Source organism: Anas acuta, chromosome 7 (genome assembly GCF_963932015.1).
Source record: "Anas acuta chromosome 7, bAnaAcu1.1, whole genome shotgun sequence".
Lineage (NCBI taxonomy): Eukaryota > Metazoa > Chordata > Aves > Anseriformes > Anatidae > Anas > Anas acuta.
The window spans coordinates 25,773,830-25,793,885 of NC_088985.1; the positions used below are offsets into that span (position 1 = coordinate 25,773,830).

The following is a 20,056-nucleotide window of genomic DNA, read 5'->3' on the forward strand; positions in this document are numbered from 1 at the left end:
GCCTTAGTTCGCGCTGCTATCCACTCAGTCTTGCTGTCTTGCCTAAAAACATAACAGAGGTGTGAGCTCTCTGCCCTTATTCCCAGTGTGTATAAACACAGGCATCCTGCTGGCAAAGGAAGACTAACACTGGAAGTCAGTAGCTGCCCGGGAATAGTAACAACCATGGCATGTTGAAAGAGAAAGAGAAACGCCTCACCAGCACAGACACAACAAGGACACAAACACTAAAGAGTGTTTTATTCAGCTGCACCCCAAGCAGGAGAGGCTTACAGAGGAGTAATGGCACCTAACAAACAGTGTAAGGGGGCTGAGATTTAGCGAATGCTCTGTTACTAACACCCTGCTCGGTTTGGGCAGGTTCCTTAACCTTCTTCCATGAAATTCAGCAGGGATTTATCTTCTGTTACCCATTTACGATGCTGAGCAATAACACTTACCTAATCTGCTGAAAGGTTATGAGGCTCAGATATTTAATATCTACAGTGTGTTTTGAAATCTCTAAGGGCTTGATCTTGTGCAGTCAATGGAGCAACAGCAAGCACTGCAAACGATACGTATCATTACTAGGGAAACATAAAATACCCAAGTTATACTCATCGCAGGGGGTCCTGCACATCAGGCACCTTCTCAAATAGTTGTCACTTCCCTACGTGTTGCAGGTGTTTGCCCTTCCCCAAAAACAGGCTGCAGATGTAAATACTGAATCGGAGCACAGTGGGTTAGTGGGTTTTCTTTGACGTAGGAGCTTGGTAAGCTGCCATGTAGATTTGGGCTGCTAAATCAACAGAAGCTTTAGGAAATCTGCTCCCCCTTGAACTGGTGCTCCCCTGTTTGGAAATCTCCGGAAGGTCTAAAGGGAGTGCTGTGGTCCTGCTGGGCCAGAGGGGGTAACTGGAAAGCCCTTCCATGGCTCTTGGCCATGGCTCTTTCCCAGGCAGGTAGCAGAGGACACAAATCAAACAGCTGAAGCTGTTCCCAAACCCAGCCATCCTGCTCTCCCACCCCAGCGACACGGTGGCTCTGGGGCAGGGCTGGCTCTCCCACTGCTGAATCACCTCCCAGAGTGCTGCAATTTTCAGCCCAGTGCACTGAGGTGGAATGAAAACCACCTGATAATAACTTGCCATTGCATGCTTTGGGGAGATCTCAGGTGTAAAGTCTGCAGCCAATCAATTTTTACTTGCTTTTAAAGAGCAAAACCCTAAGAAAGAGTAAGAAACGCTAAGAAAGTGTAAATGATAGTGTAAAAGCAACTAGAATTGGTCTGTTTTGGACAGTGGCAGGGAGCAGCAAGACTGGTTTGAGAAACAAACCTCATCAGCAAACACACAACATCTACCTGTGATCAAGGCAAGTGCAATGCAACTTCAGAGAGTGAACAAAAAGTGCACTGAGGAGATGAGCAACACCACAGCTCCTCTGCAAGGGGAAAATACAAGTTTGGGCATTTCCAGAATTCCTGAATTGCCTTCAGGACAGAGCTGCAGCAGGCTGAAGGCACGACCGTGGGGTCAAGGGAAGAAGGAAGAAGAGAAAGAGGAAAACAGATAGTGAAAAGAGGAAAAGGATAGGGATGTGACATTCTTCCTGGGACGTGGAAAACAGAGGTAAATGCACACAGCTACGTATAGCAAGCATCCAGAAACAGCACGGAATTTGCACAGGAAAGGTGAAAGATAAAAAGTGCTAGTGAGCAGAATTCATCCTTGCAGCGCTGCTAAGTATTATCAGTAACAGCAAGTTTCCTTGTTCAGCCAGCGAAGGCAGACGTGCACTGCCTAGACCTCACATACTCCTTAGGAGATGGGCTTTTATGTGTTATTTCAGCCTGTAATGATGTCTGTCTCTCTATATTACAGGTTTCAGACAGTCTCGCAGAGCAGGGGATGATTCAAAAAGCTATTAGAAAAGCTTCCACGGCAGGCGGGGCGTTAGCAATCAGCCCTCCACATCGGGTACGACCGATTCACACTGCTCAGCTGCTGGCAGGCAAAGCAGAGCACAGCACCGGCGGCGGGCAGGGCTGGCTGCTGAAGGTTATGTGGATAGCAAACAGCTCGGTGGGAATATATTACAGGTGGACAGCTTCACGAAATGCATGTGCACGGGTGAGAAAACACACGATATGTAAATGTGCCCTGAACGCTGCATGTTGTGTTTATGTATAAACAATTATAAAAAATAAAAAATAAAAAATAAAAAAAACAGATGCAGAGACATGACTCTATAGAGATATACAGTGAGTGTAGGTGTGTGTATGCATACAATGATATTCACCCCGCTGAACTTTACGTATCTAAACCTGGGGACTGGTGTGACTGGTATCATCGTTGGTGGAAGACCAGCACCTGCAGGGGGTGATTTGTCTGCCCCACCGCAGACATCTAGCTTTGGGTGGGGTGATCTCTCCCCACACACAGCCCGCTGAGGGAGCTCAGACACGTAGCTCCCTAAAGCTCTGCGGGGTTAAGCCCAGCTCATAGATCCAGAGACAGCTGACTACTGAATGCTTATGGCTCCCTGACTTTTCATATTAAGGAGCCTGTTCTCAACTGCTTATCATCCTAATTAATGATAATTGCTTGTGGCAGATGCTTGGGAATGGCCGCGAGTTCAGCAAGAGGGAAGATGCAATTACAACAGTTCACTTCTCAGAACAGAGAAACAAATTCTTTTACCTTCCTGTATCTGTTTTATTGAGAGCTCCAAGTAACTCCAAGCTTGAACCCCAAGAAATGAAGTGTGGAGGTTGGATGGCAAACACTGACAGTCAGAGACTAGTGCGTGCTGGTGGCTCAGGCAAGAGAAGTGGGGAGATGCAGGAATAAATAAAGAGCTGAGGAAGAAAAGCGGGTGTAATTTTGGAAGTAACTGGGACATAAAAGAGCCTCTGACATAAAAGGGCCACGAGGCACCAGAAAGCAAGGCCCTATACCAGGTACTGAGAGGGGCACTGCAAAGTTTTTCTCTTAAACCCCTTCATTCTAGAACAGAACTAACTACTATTCCATTTTAATTCTGCCCTAGCTTAGTCGTACGATGGAAAGAAACAGAAACGTCTGTGCATCTGTCTTGACAAGTTCAAGGATTAAACCTTGAAAGAGAGGCCGGACTGAGAGACCAAGAGGGAGGTAATTATGTTTTTTCCTTTTTGAAGTGTGGTCTCTCAAACTGCGAACTTTAATAAAAGAATGACCAATATTTCCTGGCGCTGATGCAACTTGCTCGTATAATTTTTATTTAGATTGTGTGCGTACGGGTACTTAAACCTCCCTTTGGAAAAGCCCATAAGCTACTACATAAATACACCTCCTGTCAGGACAGCGTAAAAGCGTGTGACAAATTTAAGTATTTATGGCAATGGGACTTCACATCTTGAAAGCTCCCCTGCACAAAGATGCCTCCCTCAGTTAGGACCAACAACCACGACGATGCAAGTCTGCAAATGCTGGCCTGAGTCTTCCCCGAGGGCTGAGGAAGGAGAGCGTGGTGTTTCGGTGACCCACTGACCTGAGAGGCCTTTCGTGAACACAGGATGATGCATACTGGACATGTACACACCAGAGGGGTGTGTGGGAGATGAAAAGCTTACTAAATAAAATGCCCCCAGCAAGGTGAGCCTGTGAAGTTGCTCTTTCTTCCACATTGGCAACAACTTATTAAAAAGTTAACAAAACCAGGCCCAAGGAGCCCAGAAGACTTTCAATCTCACTGAACTAATTCCAAGCCTAGAGTTAAGAAGGAAATCATCCAGAGATATTGAGTCCAGTGGGCAGCACGCGCTCACAAGCAAAATCCAGTTTGTTTGCTAACTTGCTCAGGTTACCACAAAGGACATCCAGACCCTGCACGGATGACAAAAGCCCTGGAAATCTTTTCTTGTATGTCCCAGTCTGTTTTTCATTGCAACTTCAAAGCTTCTTGTGGCCTTAGCACAGACACTGGCCTAATTATCCCTGTGAAGCCATTTCTCTAGGCTGGCACACAGCAGCGAAGAACCAGACAGGCTCGGGGGGTCGGGAGGCCCAGGCTGCAGGGAGCAGAGGTCTCAAGCCCTTGATGACCGATGCTTTCTGAACAACTCCCCTCAAACTCTGGGACAGCCTTTGCCTGCCTGCCATTGCTTCCATGCCCAGTGAAGGAACAAAACTTCAAAACAGCCCCAGTCGGAGCTGCTTCTCAGCCATGCAAATCACCGCGCTCTGTCAGAGACAGGCTGCAACAACAACACAACAAATGGTCGAGCATTTGCACCGCTCATTTGGCAGGGCCCATCTGTGCTTCACTTTTGCAGGGCAAGCTGGATGGAGAGTCCTCATCTGGCAAAAGAATCACCACAAACTTTGCATCTGAATCTGCCTCCCTCCTCTGCTTCCCCAGACTCCAGCAGACAAAGCTCTATTGTCTCCTTTATTCATTTTACTATCCCACGTCAGATTTCCTCCGCCAATTTCACCTACATCATTCCAGCATCATTCTCCACATTTTTCAAAACTGAACATGTCGTCTGCCTACTCGTTTTCAGACTAGCATGGGATGTAAGCTTTGCACCCTTATATGAGCAGGAATGAATCTCAAAATGATATTCTTGCTCCACAGTTCTGTACAATTCCTCAAGAGTCAAAACATCTGCTGGGCTGGGGAAAAAAGGCAGAAAACAGCTAATGCTGCCAAAGAGGTGGGCACAGTCCTACTTGTAGGCCGTGCACCAGCTTGGGGCTGGGGAGCCAGATATCTTGTGGAGAGAAAAGCCCAGCGAGGAGGAAGGCAGCACTGGAAGTGCTGCAGTATCAGCGACCATGTCAGCGGCCGACTCCAAGACATATTCCTCAGAGGTGAGCGGCAGGGCACCGCTAGGGCAGCCGGGCCGGGGCTGTCTGTCTGGGCACAGACAATGGGGTCCCAGATAAGCAGCTTCCAGCGCAGGGCAGCCCGGGGCAGGGGCTCCCCCCCAAGTAAATCGCTGCTTTCTCCGCCACGCATCTGCTGGGTGAACCCTGACATTCGTCCTCGCCACTCACGTCGCGGGCAGTTCCTGTCGGAGGGCTGGAGGCTGGGGGTGCAGCGGGACCGTGCATATTTGACAGCGAGACTTGTGGCCGCCGGCAGGAAGACAGCGTGGTAATTGTCACACAGAGAGCCTGATCTCATGAGATAAGGCTTTAATCGCAGCTTCCTTGCCCGGGTGATGCAGATGGCAGGGGTTTCGCCCGGCCCTGTCACCGCTGCCCCCTGCGCGCCTCAGGCGCTGCTGTGACCTCCTCCTGGTTGTGGATGAGCAAATGTCTGACTGGAGCAGTTCTCAGGGATGGTGGTTTTCCCCTCCACCTGCTCCTCTGGCTTTCTAAAAACGGAAAGAAAACCCCACGGGAAAGAAAAGAGGAAGTCTGGGGTTTAAATTACACGCTGACGTGCTCAATACCTCTGCAAGAGCTGGGTATTGGTCTTGTGTAGAAACGACTTTTAATCTACCGTCAGAGGATTAATTATCATCAAATCATAAAGTTGAAGCTGGAAAGGAAAGATTAGGTCACTTAACCCTCTTCTCCACACAGCATGCTTTTCTGTCCTGCCATAAATTTCCAGACTTTCACTCGTTATGAGAAACACCCCTGAAAGCCGCCAGCCCATCTCCAGTTCTGTACAAACCCAAATTTTCCCTCCTGCAGCCCAGACGGGCAAGGAAAAGGAGAAAATGCCATCTTTGTTGGGCCTCTCTGCCTGCTGAACTCTCGCATTCATGGAGACTGAAGTAGAAATAAAATCCGCATTTATGTGAAGAGCCCCAGCAGGGCAGACTATGCCTATGGCCTTTTCTGATTAAATGAGGCACCGGCGCAGTGTATACATTACGCTCAGCTGAGGATTGACACAACAACCACCACGGCAGTGCTGGCTAAGGGAGCAAAGAGTGGCCTCTGTTTTCACCTGCCCCGTCAGCCTCTGTGGTGCTGGGGCTGGACTGTCCTTGCTTCCAGAAGACCCTCCTTGTGATGGGCTCAGCAGAGATGAAGCTTTTAGTCGTATCTACAGAGAATGGTGCCACACAGCTGGTGCCTGTGAGCCCCCTGTGGCAGGGCTGGCAGCTGTCCCCCTGCTCTTACCCTGCAGTACTCGTCGATGGGCTTCAGCCTCTTCACAGCTACATCTCGGACGTGGCTCCTCCGGAACAGGATCTTCCCTGCAGAGAGAACAGAGGACAGGGGAGGTTTAGGAGCATCGCTGACCACTGGGGAGAGTGCAATAGCAGAGAGCAGACATTGGCCACAGCCATCAGTGCCCTGGGCATGTGGTTTGGGGGATGGAGTCTCATCCCCAGCTCCAACTTACGGCAAAGGGACTTTTTCTAATTTTATCCTGTAGATAAAGTATAAAAAAAATAGTTCCCAAGTTCCCATTCAGTGATTGCATTACCCTGGCGCAGACCTGTGTAAGCTGTGACTCACTTCCAGTTTGGTGCCGCTTTAGCACGTTGGTGCTGGAGCTCCATCTACGCCCCGTCCATGCCCACCCAGCCTCCTCCCACCGCAGATGCTCCTGTAGGGGAACCACACAGCCAGCACACAAGGAAACATTAGGCTGTTGGTGACAGAGACCTTATAAATCTACAGAGGGAAACCAAATAATAGTAGAAAAATAAACAAACTTTTTTTTTTTTTTTTTTACGTGAAAAAATAATAACCTCAGTGTCCTTAATGGATGACATTTCTGCAAGTCAGCTAAGATTAAATAAATAGCTGGGTTTTGTGTTAAACTGATTGTAACAGAGTTTATCAAAATAATCTAGGAGCTGAGTTTCCCCACACACAAGGATGTCATAGAGCTGGTATTTTTTTGGCTTGAAGGGATTTTATCTTCGTATCCTTTTTTGGTGGTTTTCTTCCCTTTTTCTTTTGTGCTGTATTTCTTTTAATGTATTGAGACAAGAATAAATTATATGTTCTCCTTGTGGTGGAAGAAAACAGTATCTGCCAGCATTATTTAATCCATGAAATGTCTACGTAAAAAAAATGCTGACATATATACCACCTCCTGCTCCAAACTTATTCTGCCAACAGGCAAATGAAATACTAATCCAGAGATCATGGGATAAGAAAATGGACTAGGAGATGAAATCAGACCCAAAATCCGAATATGTGGCTTTGATTTTGTCATGATTACAGTAGTTGAGAGGTTAATGAAAGCATAGCCTTTAACAGCCCAGTAGCAGAGCTCTAAACCCTCCCAGAGTCTGGCCCTTTTGGTTGCCTTTTCTCTTCACAACAGATAACCTGTAAAGCGTTAAAGCCTTTTGTTTCAGACAGGAGAAAGTAGTTTATCACAGTCCCTGAGAATTCGGGAGCACAACTGGTCAAATGGTTTGTTCTGTGAAGTAAGGTCATCATTCCAAAGGTGCCATAAATTTCTCTCTGCTTCCACGTGGTTATCTCACTACAAAGCCAGTGCTGAGCCATGCTTGTAGGATGTGATGCATGGTGGTAACAGAGCACAGAGGATGTGAGAAATCTGCAATAGGTGGCTGAGACGTTCGTCCGTGTTCGAGTGATTTAACCACGGCTCTGACATGTCCATCACCCTGCGCTGCCTGGCTGTGGACACATCAAAACCTTGCTGCTTTCTGCCTTCTAGCCCCAGTAAATGGGGGGAATTATCTGTACTTCCAAAACATTTCTTACTGTTTCTCCAGGATCACACTGTATTTGTAATGCATAACTGCAGTAAGCCCCCTTTTTTTTTTTTCTGGGAGAGGGCATGGGGTATCTGCAGGGAACAGACTGCTTCCCTTCTTAGTGCTCTGCAAATGCTGCTGTGGGAGATCCTTGCATTTCTCTGCAACTTTTATAAATACACTGCAAAGAAAAAGGGACGTTTTGGAAATGTTCTCACTGTCTGGCTTTCCTGTTTTCAGTTCAAGCCACGAGTCCAAAGTAGAACCGGTGACCATATAAAAACATAAAGGAACCAAAGACTTAAACACATTAAAGATCCCCTGCAAATGCCATTCAGCTTTCCTAAAAAGACAGTTTACAGGGAGGCCCAGTCTTCAAAGTAACATAATAAATGAAAGAGTCAGACATAAGTAACAAGATAAATATAATAAAGAACGTTATATTAAACACAGAGTACAAAAAAGACCCCAGGACATGATGAGTTCTCCTTCAGTCCTTAAATGGAGATGGAAAATATCAGGATGACTGTGGTGTTCGTACGGAGCAAAGCCCAGGAGGTGCTTCCATTTTTATCCCTTCACCCAAAAAAAGGAGACTTTCACTCCACTATTGGAAGCTAGAAAAGGGTAGCACTGTGGGGTAGATGTGCCCAGTCCATGGTATTAAGAACTGAGGTCTGGAGAAGGCCAAGTAGCTCAGACCTGTGTTGGCACACAAGGCAAGAAGAGAAACGAGGACAGTCAGCAGCACCTGCTCTGGTGGGCAGTGAGATGGGACCCTGACCAAATCCAAGGTAATTAGGATCACCCTGTTAATGAAATAAAGAGAAAAATGGGAGGCAAACAGCAGAGGAGGGCACATGAAAGCCCCCAGCAAGGAAACCCCAGGGAGCACCTCACGCAGCACCGAGGTGAGGCGGGAAGTGCTGTGGCGGCTGGTAAATGGAGGCCGGCCCGGGCAGCTTCCTCATGAGGGTGGAGTGCTGCTTTACGCACCCCTCGGCTTTTCCTCTGGGCAGTTTCCACATCTCTAAGGAAGGGACCTAATTCTGTTCGATTACATACAGCACCGCTTCCTTTCTCAGCGACCAAGTGAATGTTACTGGGCTTGGACCAGGCCAAGGGAGGTCAGGCACGTGTGTTGGGAAGGCCTCTGAGGAGAGCAGCACTGAGAGAGAGAGACACGGGGAAGAAACAGGGCTCCAGTCCTGCTGCTAATGCAGGATGACAATATTTATTTTTATCCTTTTTTCTTTAAAGAAAATATTATTCCTAGGAAATTAATGTGGATAAGAGGCAAAGTATCAGGTTCAGCGTTGCAGGGGACATCTTAAGTCATCCCTTCATCTCCCTGTGTGTATATAGATGCAGCCTTTAATTCCATGGCCACACACCTCTCCTCCCACAGGGCCCCAGTTTTATCCTGTGTACAAAGTGGGAGGAATAAAGCTGTCCAGGAGACCATCTCTCTGGCAGCTGCAAGCTTAAATCTGAATATCACTTGATTTCACTTGAATATCACTCTGAATATCACTTGATTTCTGCAGGTCAGCACCAGGCAAGCTTAGGTGGAGAAGCACCAGAGGTCTCCACGAGGATGCCTAGCAGGGAGTCTGCGTTTTCCTCTCCAAGGAAGAGGGACAAATGATACACAACTCCTACGCTCACAGTAGAGGCCCGCTGTCATAGCAGCCACTGCTCAAGACTGGTGGTTTGTAAGCTCTGAGAGCCATGAAAACAAATCTCTTAATTATACCTTTCACTGCAAAGGAAAGGTGCTGGCCTTGAGACCTTCTGTAGATGTCTTTCTTGATCTTCCCAGCACTGCATCAGTGGCTCAGCCCTGAGCTGCCAGCACCACTGCTCTTTGGAGCTGGGCAGGTAGGAGGGAGCTTCAGCAGGGGAGCAGATGTTTAGCTCCTTTCCAAATCTACCAGGGAATTAATCCACCTTTCTCTTACTCTGACTGCTGAGCTTGATTCTCCTTTCAAGGGATGTCTGGGTGATGGACTGACCAAGGGTTGTTCCATGCAAGGACAGCCTCTCTGTTGGAGGTTAGGAAGAGCCCAAACACGCTGCAAAAGGGACGCTGAACAAATGCATATCCACATTTAATCTTCTACCTCAAGTACAGACAATCCACTTCAGAAGGCTCTACATAAAGCAAAGTGTATGATAAATATTCAATGGACAGCCTGAATACTAATGGCTATGCTAAAAATACTGTAATGCCTCATCTGATGCACGTTTAAAAAGACATGTGCTGCCTCCAACTATAGAAGCTACAGCTGTGGGGGCTCCATCAGTCAGTCAGCTGTCTCCTAAAAGCAGGAAAGAGCTCTTGCTTTTGTGCCTTTATGTTGTTACTGCTATTGTGCTCTTAATTCTCTCCTCGTTTTACCCGAGAACCTGAGTGATACCAGGCCTGTGTGAGTACTGCCAAGCAACGTGTTCAACTTAAGATCAAATTCTCAAAGAGAGTTTGCTTACGAGATGAGGTCAGACTCTTTTTTGCAGTTACACTGGGGTTGCACCAGAGAAAGAGAGAAAAGAATTTAGTCCTAGAGCAGTTATAGCTTCTCCTTTTGGGCTAAGCAGCTTCCTCCACGGTGACTAACACCATTTCATGGCTAAAGTATTTTTATGAAGGCTTTTACGCCTTACGCATAGCTGCTCTTACTATTTTTGCTCATCAAAGAAGCATAAATGTGCAATCAGATATGACTCCTCAACCCATTTACACCATGAAATCCATCCCAGAGTCCTGCAAGAAAGCTCTCAGGTACCTGTCATGCAATGTAATTCCCAAATGGAGCACGTAAATATGCACTGATACCTTGCAGTGCAAAATACGTAACCCAACAGTACAGGATTATGGGGTAGAAGAACAATCTGACACTTTTCATGGACGTAGGTGTGATTATCATCCAGATGGCAATCTGACAATGGCCAAAAAAGAGGTGTGTTCCTTACAAACTAATTTCACATGGGGATCCCAGTTTCCATGGATTGTTTCATCCATGATTTCCTGGAGTCAGGGAACCAGTGTTGAACACTGATGGCATTTACTCCTGACAAAGAAAGGGGAGGGAAATGATTCATACTGTTTCCACTGGTGGGAGGGGGAAGGACTTTCTTCATAAGTGGAGACTCGTGACAGAGTCAGAACTGTTGGCTGAACTTGGCTGCCCAAGAGCCTCAGTTGATAACAGCCTTTGCTAATCAGCAGGAATTACTATGGAAGGTGACAAGAGGTGATGGAGACAGATGGAGTAACCAGGAAAGCCAACATAAGCAATAATAATATTGCTCTGAGATATGGGGGGGACAGAGGGTTTCCTTCTGTACTTGGATCCTGTTTTTAATGTGCAAAAGCTGCAACGTATAAGAAAATCACTGAGAAGCAATATAGGATGGAAAACAGCATGGCTTGATTATAAGAGTATCACCAGGAAGAGAAATTTTCTGCCATTAGGACTGATACAGCAGAATATGTCCCTACATGAATAATTACAAGGAGAAACCAAAGACAGGCAAGCGATGAGGCTGGACTGCCCACCAGCAAAGAGTTCCTACCTCTGAACCTGGCTGCTTTCAGCTGTCTGTAGGGTTGGCTACTTATCCCCTGGAATAACAGCACCAGCTCTAAAGCAACTTAGCTACTACAGCCTACGAGAGCTCAAGCACCAGGCACAGCTGGAAGAAAGAAAAAAGCTGTGAGCACTGATGCTGAAATTCAGGAGTGACAGATGGGGGCCACAGGGTGCAACTCTCAAGCTAACAGCTCTGTTACTGTTTGTACAGCATTCTGCATAAGCCAAGAGCTACTTCATGTTGCTCTGTGTCCTGCTGCTATCACCCAAACAACCCGCTGCTCCTGTCATCTCTTCAGCTGCCCCAGCTGCACGTCTCCCACCTCTCTAAAGCAAGGCAGAAATCGTGATGCAGGCAAATTGTGCACCATTTGGTCTGGTACGGGCAGGCTGTGAAGTTACCCTTTCATTTTTCATGCTGTGGGATGGCTTCCTGGACATTATTGGTCTGCACACACCAACAAACCCACAAAGATGACCAGAGTACAACCAAGCAAAGCATCTGCCTCACGCAAGAGGATGTCAACCTGAGCACTGGTGCCCAGATTCCTTACAAGTGAACTTCCCAGTCTGGGAATGGTTGCAGAGTGCTGGGCTGTTCGTTCAGGGAGCGAAGTCTTCAGTTTCTGCATTGCAATTGGTGCCTCCTCGAACTGCACAGCTCAGCTTCTCCAACATGGAAAGTGAACTCTTCTGTAATTACTGGCTGTCAGTGTTACAATGCAAAGAGAATGCCAAGAGCTAAGTGCTTTTAATTGCAGAAAGCAGTCAGTTTGTCACAAGGGAGGAGAATGGTGTTTACACCTGCAGCCAGCCAACAGCAGCAACTCCTTCACCTGGAGGAACAAAGCTGATGATAATTCAGAGTCCCACAAAGACAAGGAGCCAAAAGAGGGTCACATTTTCAAAACATCTAAGAAACACTGCCTTAGGAAACAGCAGGGTTTCCCCACACAGAGAATGCGGGAGTATCCCCCTCTTTGCATACAGGCTTTGCTCCACCACAAAAAAGAGGCACGGAAAAACAGGAAAGCTTATGCAGATCCAGAGCATCTCCCTTGCCTATATGCATACTTCTTCCCTAAGATAAGAATCTGAACATTTACACAGCCACTGCACCCTGAGTTTCTTTGAACATCCTCTAAAAAGATCTGTTTACAAATCTTCAGGACCAAATCGTCTGACCTATGGAAGCATCAGGGCTTCAGTAACAAAATTCCAAGACCTTAAACCAAACTGATGAGAAATATGCCAACCACTACATCTTATCACTTGTGCTCAAACACTTGGTTTATCTTCTTTATCAGCTGACACCAGCATCCTGCTTTCACCCAGGTAATTAGTGGTTCCTAACCCGGATCTCCAACTCATCAGCAATCCACAGACAGTCTGCATGGCTATTTCATGGCTATTTTCAAGAGTTACTTTTCTCCCTGGACAGTGTGGGAATGATGTGGATCACTGTTCGTTGGTCCAACAGGTTTGGGAACCAGCAGCCCCTGTTTGTGTTACATATGTGCTGGTCAACATGCCCATATCATCTGAACTACTCCAGCTTGTCCTGCAGAGTGGAAAAAGGCAAGTCTCTCACATGATTCTGTAAATGTTTTTCACCAAAATGCTCTTCCTGAAGGGCTAGACCATGTCCCTGTTGCTGCACTAACTAAACTCTTCCTCTGCTTATTCAAAAACCATGCTCAGTGTGTTTTTTGACCTGCCTCACTGGGATCTGTTGAAGCCAACAGGAGCCTTCCTGACACTGGTGGGACCATCAGGAGAGGACCATCTGGTCCCAGCTCAATCTTTTCAATCACAGGCCCTAAGGAGTTCAGCCTATTAAAATATTTCCACTATCTTATAAGCCTTTATAAGACTACCTTCTCGTGCAAGGTCAAAGACCTCATAGCGAGGTCATTGGAGGGAGGTGGATTCGCACCGCACCCTTGCCAAACTACACTGGAAAAGCAGAGTAAGGTCCTAGCCACATCCTTTGGCGTGACTGGCAGTAATGCCGCCTGGGAGGCTCCACCCTTGTGCTGGTTGAGAGCCGGAGCTGTGAATAAAATAATATTTGCACTCACACCACATAGATCAAAGTCTCTCATTATTATTATTAGGAGGTAGGTCTTGCAATAACTCGGTGCTACGGCATACACGGCATAGGAATGTGGCAGGTAGGGGTTGAGGGGTAGGGAAATGAAGGTGACTTCACAGGATCACAGAATGAGCACACGCTAATGACAGCAATGAAGTCAGTCCACAGATCCCTCTGCTGTAGGGGGATGTAGAATGAAACCGTAGGATGCGGAGATGTAGAGTAAAAATACATCTAAAGTAACATTCAGGGCCAGAAAATCCTCTTTAAACATTTGTTCTAATCAAAAACAAATCCTCAATCTCTGCCATAAAAGAGGCAAAATTCTCTCCTACGGTAGACCTCGATTAAGTCAGCTGCCAGGTACACATGTCCCACATTACAGGAGGTGAAATTCAGCACTCAGGTTGGCAGGGACACTGCTCCTTAGAGCAGTTGTGGTATTTGGAAGGCACCAATTAACACAGAAATTAAACAAACAAACAACCCGGCGGCAAACATAACTAGGTGTCTGTGCTTGTCAGAGACTGGAAATCAACAGCTAGGGTTTCAGAGAGCAGTATTCAGAAACAAAATCCCCTGTGCTTTGCAAAACAGAGCGCTGTTCTTTCTTTGCACAGAGAAGTGCTCTCCCTGAGCCCTCCAAGCTAAAAGCTTAAAGCTCGGACTAGTTTTAAGCTGAATTTTCAGCAGGTGAAGACACGGAGGAAGGTCACCAAACAGCAACCAGACCAAAGGCAGCCTCTGAGACGGGAAGCTCATCTGCAGCCCATGACACCATCTCAAACCCAGGGCATCGTTCTCTGGTTCCAGACACACCTTTTCAATACACCTTACAAAACAGCTTGTGGGTCAGGCCCATGCTGGTCCAGCAGCACCTCCTCTTTAACTCCTGACCATGAAGCCACCCACGTTACCTCCCTGGGTGCCAGCTCTCCCCACTTGCTCCGTATCAGCGGCCCGACTGAGAGCACTCACACACGTGTCTGAACACAGGAGAAAGCAGCCCTGTCAGGTATCGGCAGCTTTTCCCATCCACGGCTGCAGAATCAAAAGCCTCTTTCAGGGATTAACGTCCTCACCAATTACTCGCCCCCTGAAAGGAAAAGTGCCGTCAGCCAAGGTGACAGCAGGGCCCTAGGACTGTGCACGCTCTCGTTTCCCTTTCATGGTTACTCTGTCCTTTTTACTGCCCAGGAAGAAGCAAGAAAAAAGGCAGACTGGAAACTAATGTTTTGTTATTTTTTGTATTTTTAATAAGGATCACTGGGCCAGAAGCATAAAAACATAAAAATAACCCCAACTTTATTGCTGAATTAAAGAAAAAACAGCAAAATGAATAGGCACAGAAATCTGAATTAGGAATGTGAGCTGATAATTACCCTTTCGGGCCCTGATTAATTGCATTTGAAGCCACGGAGAGACGCGGAGCAGCCAAACGGGCCTGACTGCTAGCAAAATACACACCTCCAAACAAACTGGTCTTTCTCCCTCGGTGCCACCGCACTGGAATGGCAGCTCCCCAAACGCTGTTTGCCTTTGTGTCCTGGTGTGCAGCGCTATGCAGGGCTGGCCAGAGGGATAAAGTCCCACTGTTGGGTACCTCAGATAACCCCTCTGGGGTGGGCCAGCCTGCAGACTTGTGGTCTCCAGGTACAGGGCTGCGAATGGACAGATGCCATCTCCTCCATTTCTAGGTGGGAATAACCAGCCACGTGGCTAGCTGCTGAAGTTCAAGAAAGCAGTTTCACTGGTTGTTTCAGCACACAGACAAGGGACAGAAGATTTACCCCACTTTGTTGCAGTGATGTCAGTGTCACATTTGGTTGGGGTGAAGGTCTAGCTGTAATCCAGCTCCCTGTCTGCAGGAGTGGCCAGTAAAAGATGAAGAAATTCAAGGAACAGGACATGTGTAATGGGATCTGTCTCTTGATATATACTCCCCATCACTGCCCATCAGTTCTTTAGACTTCTTCTGAATTAGAACATATTTTTTAGAAAATATCCTACAAATATTGTTCTTTTTTGAACCCATGGATATTGCAGACATGGAGATGTCTGGAAGCCAATTTCCTAATTCAACCACCTGGCATGTGACTACATACTCCTTTTTGTTCACTTTAGGCTTGCTTTCCAAATTTCACAGGCTGCACCTGGTTTTTGCATTCAGAGAATTAAAAAATATATATATATATAAAGATATATCATGTCTCCATCACTCTCTCAAATCCTTCATGATTTCACAAACTTCTACACTAACCCACCCATCACCTCTGTTCCAGACTGAAGATTTCTCATCTATTTACTCTCCTCATACAGAAGCCAATTCGGCTCTGTCACCCTTCTCAGCACCTTAGCTTATTGCACCTTCCTTGAGAGGCAATGACGAGAGCTGCACATGGTATTCACCGTGTGGGGAAATCGTGGATTTCCACAGCTGAAGCTCTGTGTTTTGTTCTCCGTTCTTTGCCTAATTCTTTACAACACCACGTTTGGCTTTCTGACTGCTGCTGACTACTGAGATGGAGTTTTTGTGGAATCATCCTCAGACCTACTGGAATCTCATCCCTGGATTGCAACAACTTTTTTTTTTTTTTCCCCTCCACAGCATTGCTTTGTAGTTACCAACACTGAACTGCCTTTCTGCCATCGATAGCATGAGATCCTCCTCCAGCTTTTTGCATTCAGCTCCAAATTTTAATATCCTAAGTAATCGTGTGACCAATTAAGTTAGTCATATCACTGACACCCTCTTTTACAGATCCTGGGTTAAACAGCACAGAGCCTAGCACAGCTCCTTCAAGAATCCTGGCTGGTAAAATTGAGTTTCCTTTTAGATAAGAAGTTTTTAAGTCTTTATCCCCAGAGGAGACATTTAAAACTCTGGGCTCATTTGCACCTATTGGCTTTCAATCACCCAGTTAAAAACTTTTCTGTAACAATTTTAATTTCAAGTGTCAGAAACCAAGGGTTATTGTTCATGTCCACAAACATCAAAGCATCCATCCTCAAACGGAGGCTCCAATCTGGCAGAAAATAAGCTTACAGCCTATGTCAGCCATACATCAAATAACAACAAAGGCTGTTAATATAATTATCTTCTTATTGCTGTTTCTGGAGGCACAGTAGGTTTTGATGGAGCTTGCAGTAATAGGATCTCTTCTGCCATAATTTACGAGCACGTCTGTCTGGAACAATTTTCCACATGGGAAATTAATCACATTCTGCCTAATGGGAGGAAAAATATCCCTTTGCAGTTTGAATTGGATTTGCCATGGTCAATTGGACGTGGGATTCTTCTTTATCCCTAGTGATAATCTGAGGTGTAGTGTTGCTGTTCAAAATTCACCATGTTAGACTCCGACGATGGAGATACTTCCCTGCCTGGTGATACTTTTATGCAGTGCCCACCTGGCCACGATGAAACAGGTCAAATATACCAAGACGGCACTGCCCAAAAATTGGATTGTGGCATATGTCATGGTGCCCACCTGAACTGCTCCGGCTGGGCACAAGGTCCATGGGGATGTAGGGCCAGTGCCAGGCTGCAATTCTGAACGATACGTGACAAGGTATGAATGACAGAGCAAAGAATGGTATTCAAGGTATGAATGACAGAGCAGGTCCCATTCATGTCCGTAAGGCACATGCTTATTCCTGCAGGCAAGCTCCTGCAAGGCAGCACAAGAAATTGAATATAGTATAGAGACCTCCATGTGCCAGGCTAATGACAAATCTGGAGGCTGGTTGTTTCTTATTTTTCCAGAGATTCAAGACTGAACAGGCCAGAAATTGTGGCTGACCTTCCCTTTACCGAGATCATTTGCAAAACATCAGTTCAGGTTTAGTTCAGGTTTGAATTTTAATCCCTTCCTCTCTGCCCATCAAATGCAGGGTGCAGGGCAAACGCCTTGGTGCTGATTCATCTCTACTGTGTAGAAATTACAAGAAGTTACGCGAAATCCCTACTCAGAGAAACACTTCTGCTTGGAAAACCCCCGTTTTCTTTTCAGTTCCAGTAGAAAAGGGGCAAGAGAAAGAGTCAGAAAGGGTGATGGAAAATAAGCCAGAAAACTAATGCCTCGACTGGCACCAGAGATAAAGGTGTTTGCAGGTAGCAGGAATGGAAGCCAACGAGATCGGTGTCTCTGGGATCCCTTGCCTTGCCATTAAAGCAGAACACAAAGTTACTCAATGTTCCTTTAAGGCTGTAAGACTGAAGGAAAACAGGATGGCTTGAAGTAAGAAGGAGTAAACGTATGACTGGAAACTATGAGTGCCCCTAGCCAAGCACCCAAAGGAACTGAGTAAATTCAAAGTTCATTAGTCAGGGACTTTATTGGTACTTGGGACTTTTGACTGCTGAGCAGGATTTAGACTGAGAAGATATTCTGGGGTATGCTACTCTATTTATGTTTGAACGGAACTCAGCCTCACCCCATGTAACATTTTTCCATGGAGATCTGAGCAGAAAAAGCCCCCACGTTTTTTTTTTTTCCCTGGGCAGGGTGAGAGCGGGTCCCTTCTTGGGATCAGCACCGCGGAAGGGCAGAGGGGAAACGTCAGCTCCCAACCCATGGGGTGAGGGCAGAAGGAACGGGGTGGAGAGGAGCAGGTCTTCTGCAAGGAACCTGCAGGTACTTTCCAAAATATTTATTCCCAGAGCAGAAACCTGCCATCCCACTGCACAAACACAGGACAGCACCTGAATTAACACCTGGCAAAAACAAAACCCAGGCCATAGACTGAAACTACCCAATTGCAAGAAATACAAGAAATACATTAAGAAATACAAGAAATACATTAAGAAATACAAGAAATACATTAAAGGCTGCCCATCCCATTCAGTCACTGATGCTGGGTCAAACCTTAGCTTTGCATATATCTTGAGCATCGCCTATGTATGCACTTTCCAGCATACTGCCCTTATTTTACGTTCTCTTCAAGAACGTAAAAAATGTTCAAATCCCAAGCAGATCCTTAAATCACTCTGAGTTAATACAGAAGTTAATACTTCTTTCATGTACCTTCTTTTTCATCTTATTTACCCAGAAGTGCTAGATTACTCTTTTCCACAGGTGTATCTTTTGTACTTTATTGTCATCCAAAGAAAAATTAAAAAAAAAAAGCTTGCTATTTTCCACATAGTTAATTTTAACTCACCTTTTATTAATTTGTGTTCACGTGCCAGGAGGACAAGACAGGTGCATTTCAGCTATTGTGCTGGATTTTCGTTATAAATCTGTTACTTGAAAAGAGGGCACTGAAATGACCACTTTGAAAATATACACAATGCAAAGATTCCAATTGATTTCTGGTATTTTTGGAGGCACACAGGACATTATCTGATCCCTTGTACTTAACTCTTCAGACAGCTCAGCTGCCTGGGAGTGGTTGAGGAGGGTCACTCCTGAGTCAGCCCAACGAGTCAGATTTGCTTTAGATCATCTCTTAGTCCCCAGGAAACCTACCCAATGCATCACTGACTACACCCACAGCACCTGAAATTCCCCGAGGAATCACAGGCATCACAAAAGCAGCACACAAAACCTTCCTGGCCCTTTCAAGGTATTGCGATAGAGGAACACTGCGGAAAGGGAAGTGCACGTTTCCAAAAGCAAAAGGCATTAATGAGGGCTGAGTCTGGCCCCGGCACTAGCACGAAGGAAAAGCAAGCTGACTGACATCAGAGCTGGTGTCTCGTTGCTGGGAGTGAGAACACAGCTTGGATACGCCACGCGGAGATTGGAAACATATGCAGCATCCCTGGTCCTCTGGGGAACGCCAGCCAGCTTCAGGCTACAGAGGAGAGAAAACAGAGAGGAGCCCGGAGGGGACGGCCCCCTGCTCAAGTGCTGGCACTGAGATGGACCCAAAGGACTTCAAAAAGGGGCGCAAGCACCCACAGTGGCTGCTTTGCAGCACCACGGGGCCCTACATGTGGCTTATGGGGTGAGGAAGCCAAGAGAAGCTGTGTCCCTGCAGGAAACCAGCACAGGCAAGAGCAACAGAAGTCAGCGAGACTGAAAACCATTATCCCCCTTCCCAAGGAGCCACTTGTAAAGACAGGTTTTCCTGCAAATGTACTGATGCTCTTGATGCTCGGGATAATAGCTTTCCTTCCACCGTACTAAAATAGCCAACCCATGCGAAACAGAAGTCAGATTTTCAAGCACACACGCACACAGACACGCACCGGGAACACACGGACACTTCAGAAAACAGGAGCCGGGGTCAGATGACACTCGGGCTCTTCGGAAAATTTCCGGCTGGAGTCTGTCGCTCTGTAAAACTATCCTGAAATAATTCAGACACTCCGGGCGGAAAAGCCAGCTGCTTCCCTGGGTCAGCCTGAGAGCTGCTCTTGAGATCACTCACTTGTCCACCCAAAAGAATCGTGCCTTGGGCAGGCTTTTGCTGGCTGCCCCAGCAGCTGTAGCCCAGAAAAAGCCCAGTTTGGGATCCCGGTAAGCCAATGGGAGGTTCCTACACCCTGCCTGTAGCAGCCTGTGCTTGCGCCAGGCTGGTTTTTATGGAGAAAGATGAAAAGTGAGGAGTTTGGTCTGCCATGCATCCGTGCTGCCCTGCGCCACCCGCTTTCATTGTGGTCCCAACGTCACACGAAACCGTGCCTCGTGCAGCCTGCTGTAAAGCAAGCTCTTGTGGGAAAAAGGCTGGGACTGGGTTCCCCCGGTC

The 20,056-nt window shown here is 46.7% G+C and overlaps 1 protein-coding gene across 3 annotated transcripts in view; it reads right to left on the reverse strand.

The window, feature by feature from the left end:
- SH3PXD2A (SH3 and PX domains 2A) overlaps positions 1-20,056 on the reverse strand; it is a 232,090-nt gene that overhangs the window by 141,321 nt on the left and 70,713 nt on the right. For all 3 annotated transcript variants that reach the window (XM_068688430.1, XM_068688429.1, XM_068688432.1), the window contains exon 4: positions 6,108-6,184. In XM_068688430.1, the coding sequence (XP_068544531.1) occupies positions 6,108-6,184 (77 nt within the window). The remainder of the gene's footprint in view (positions 1-6,107; positions 6,185-20,056) is intronic.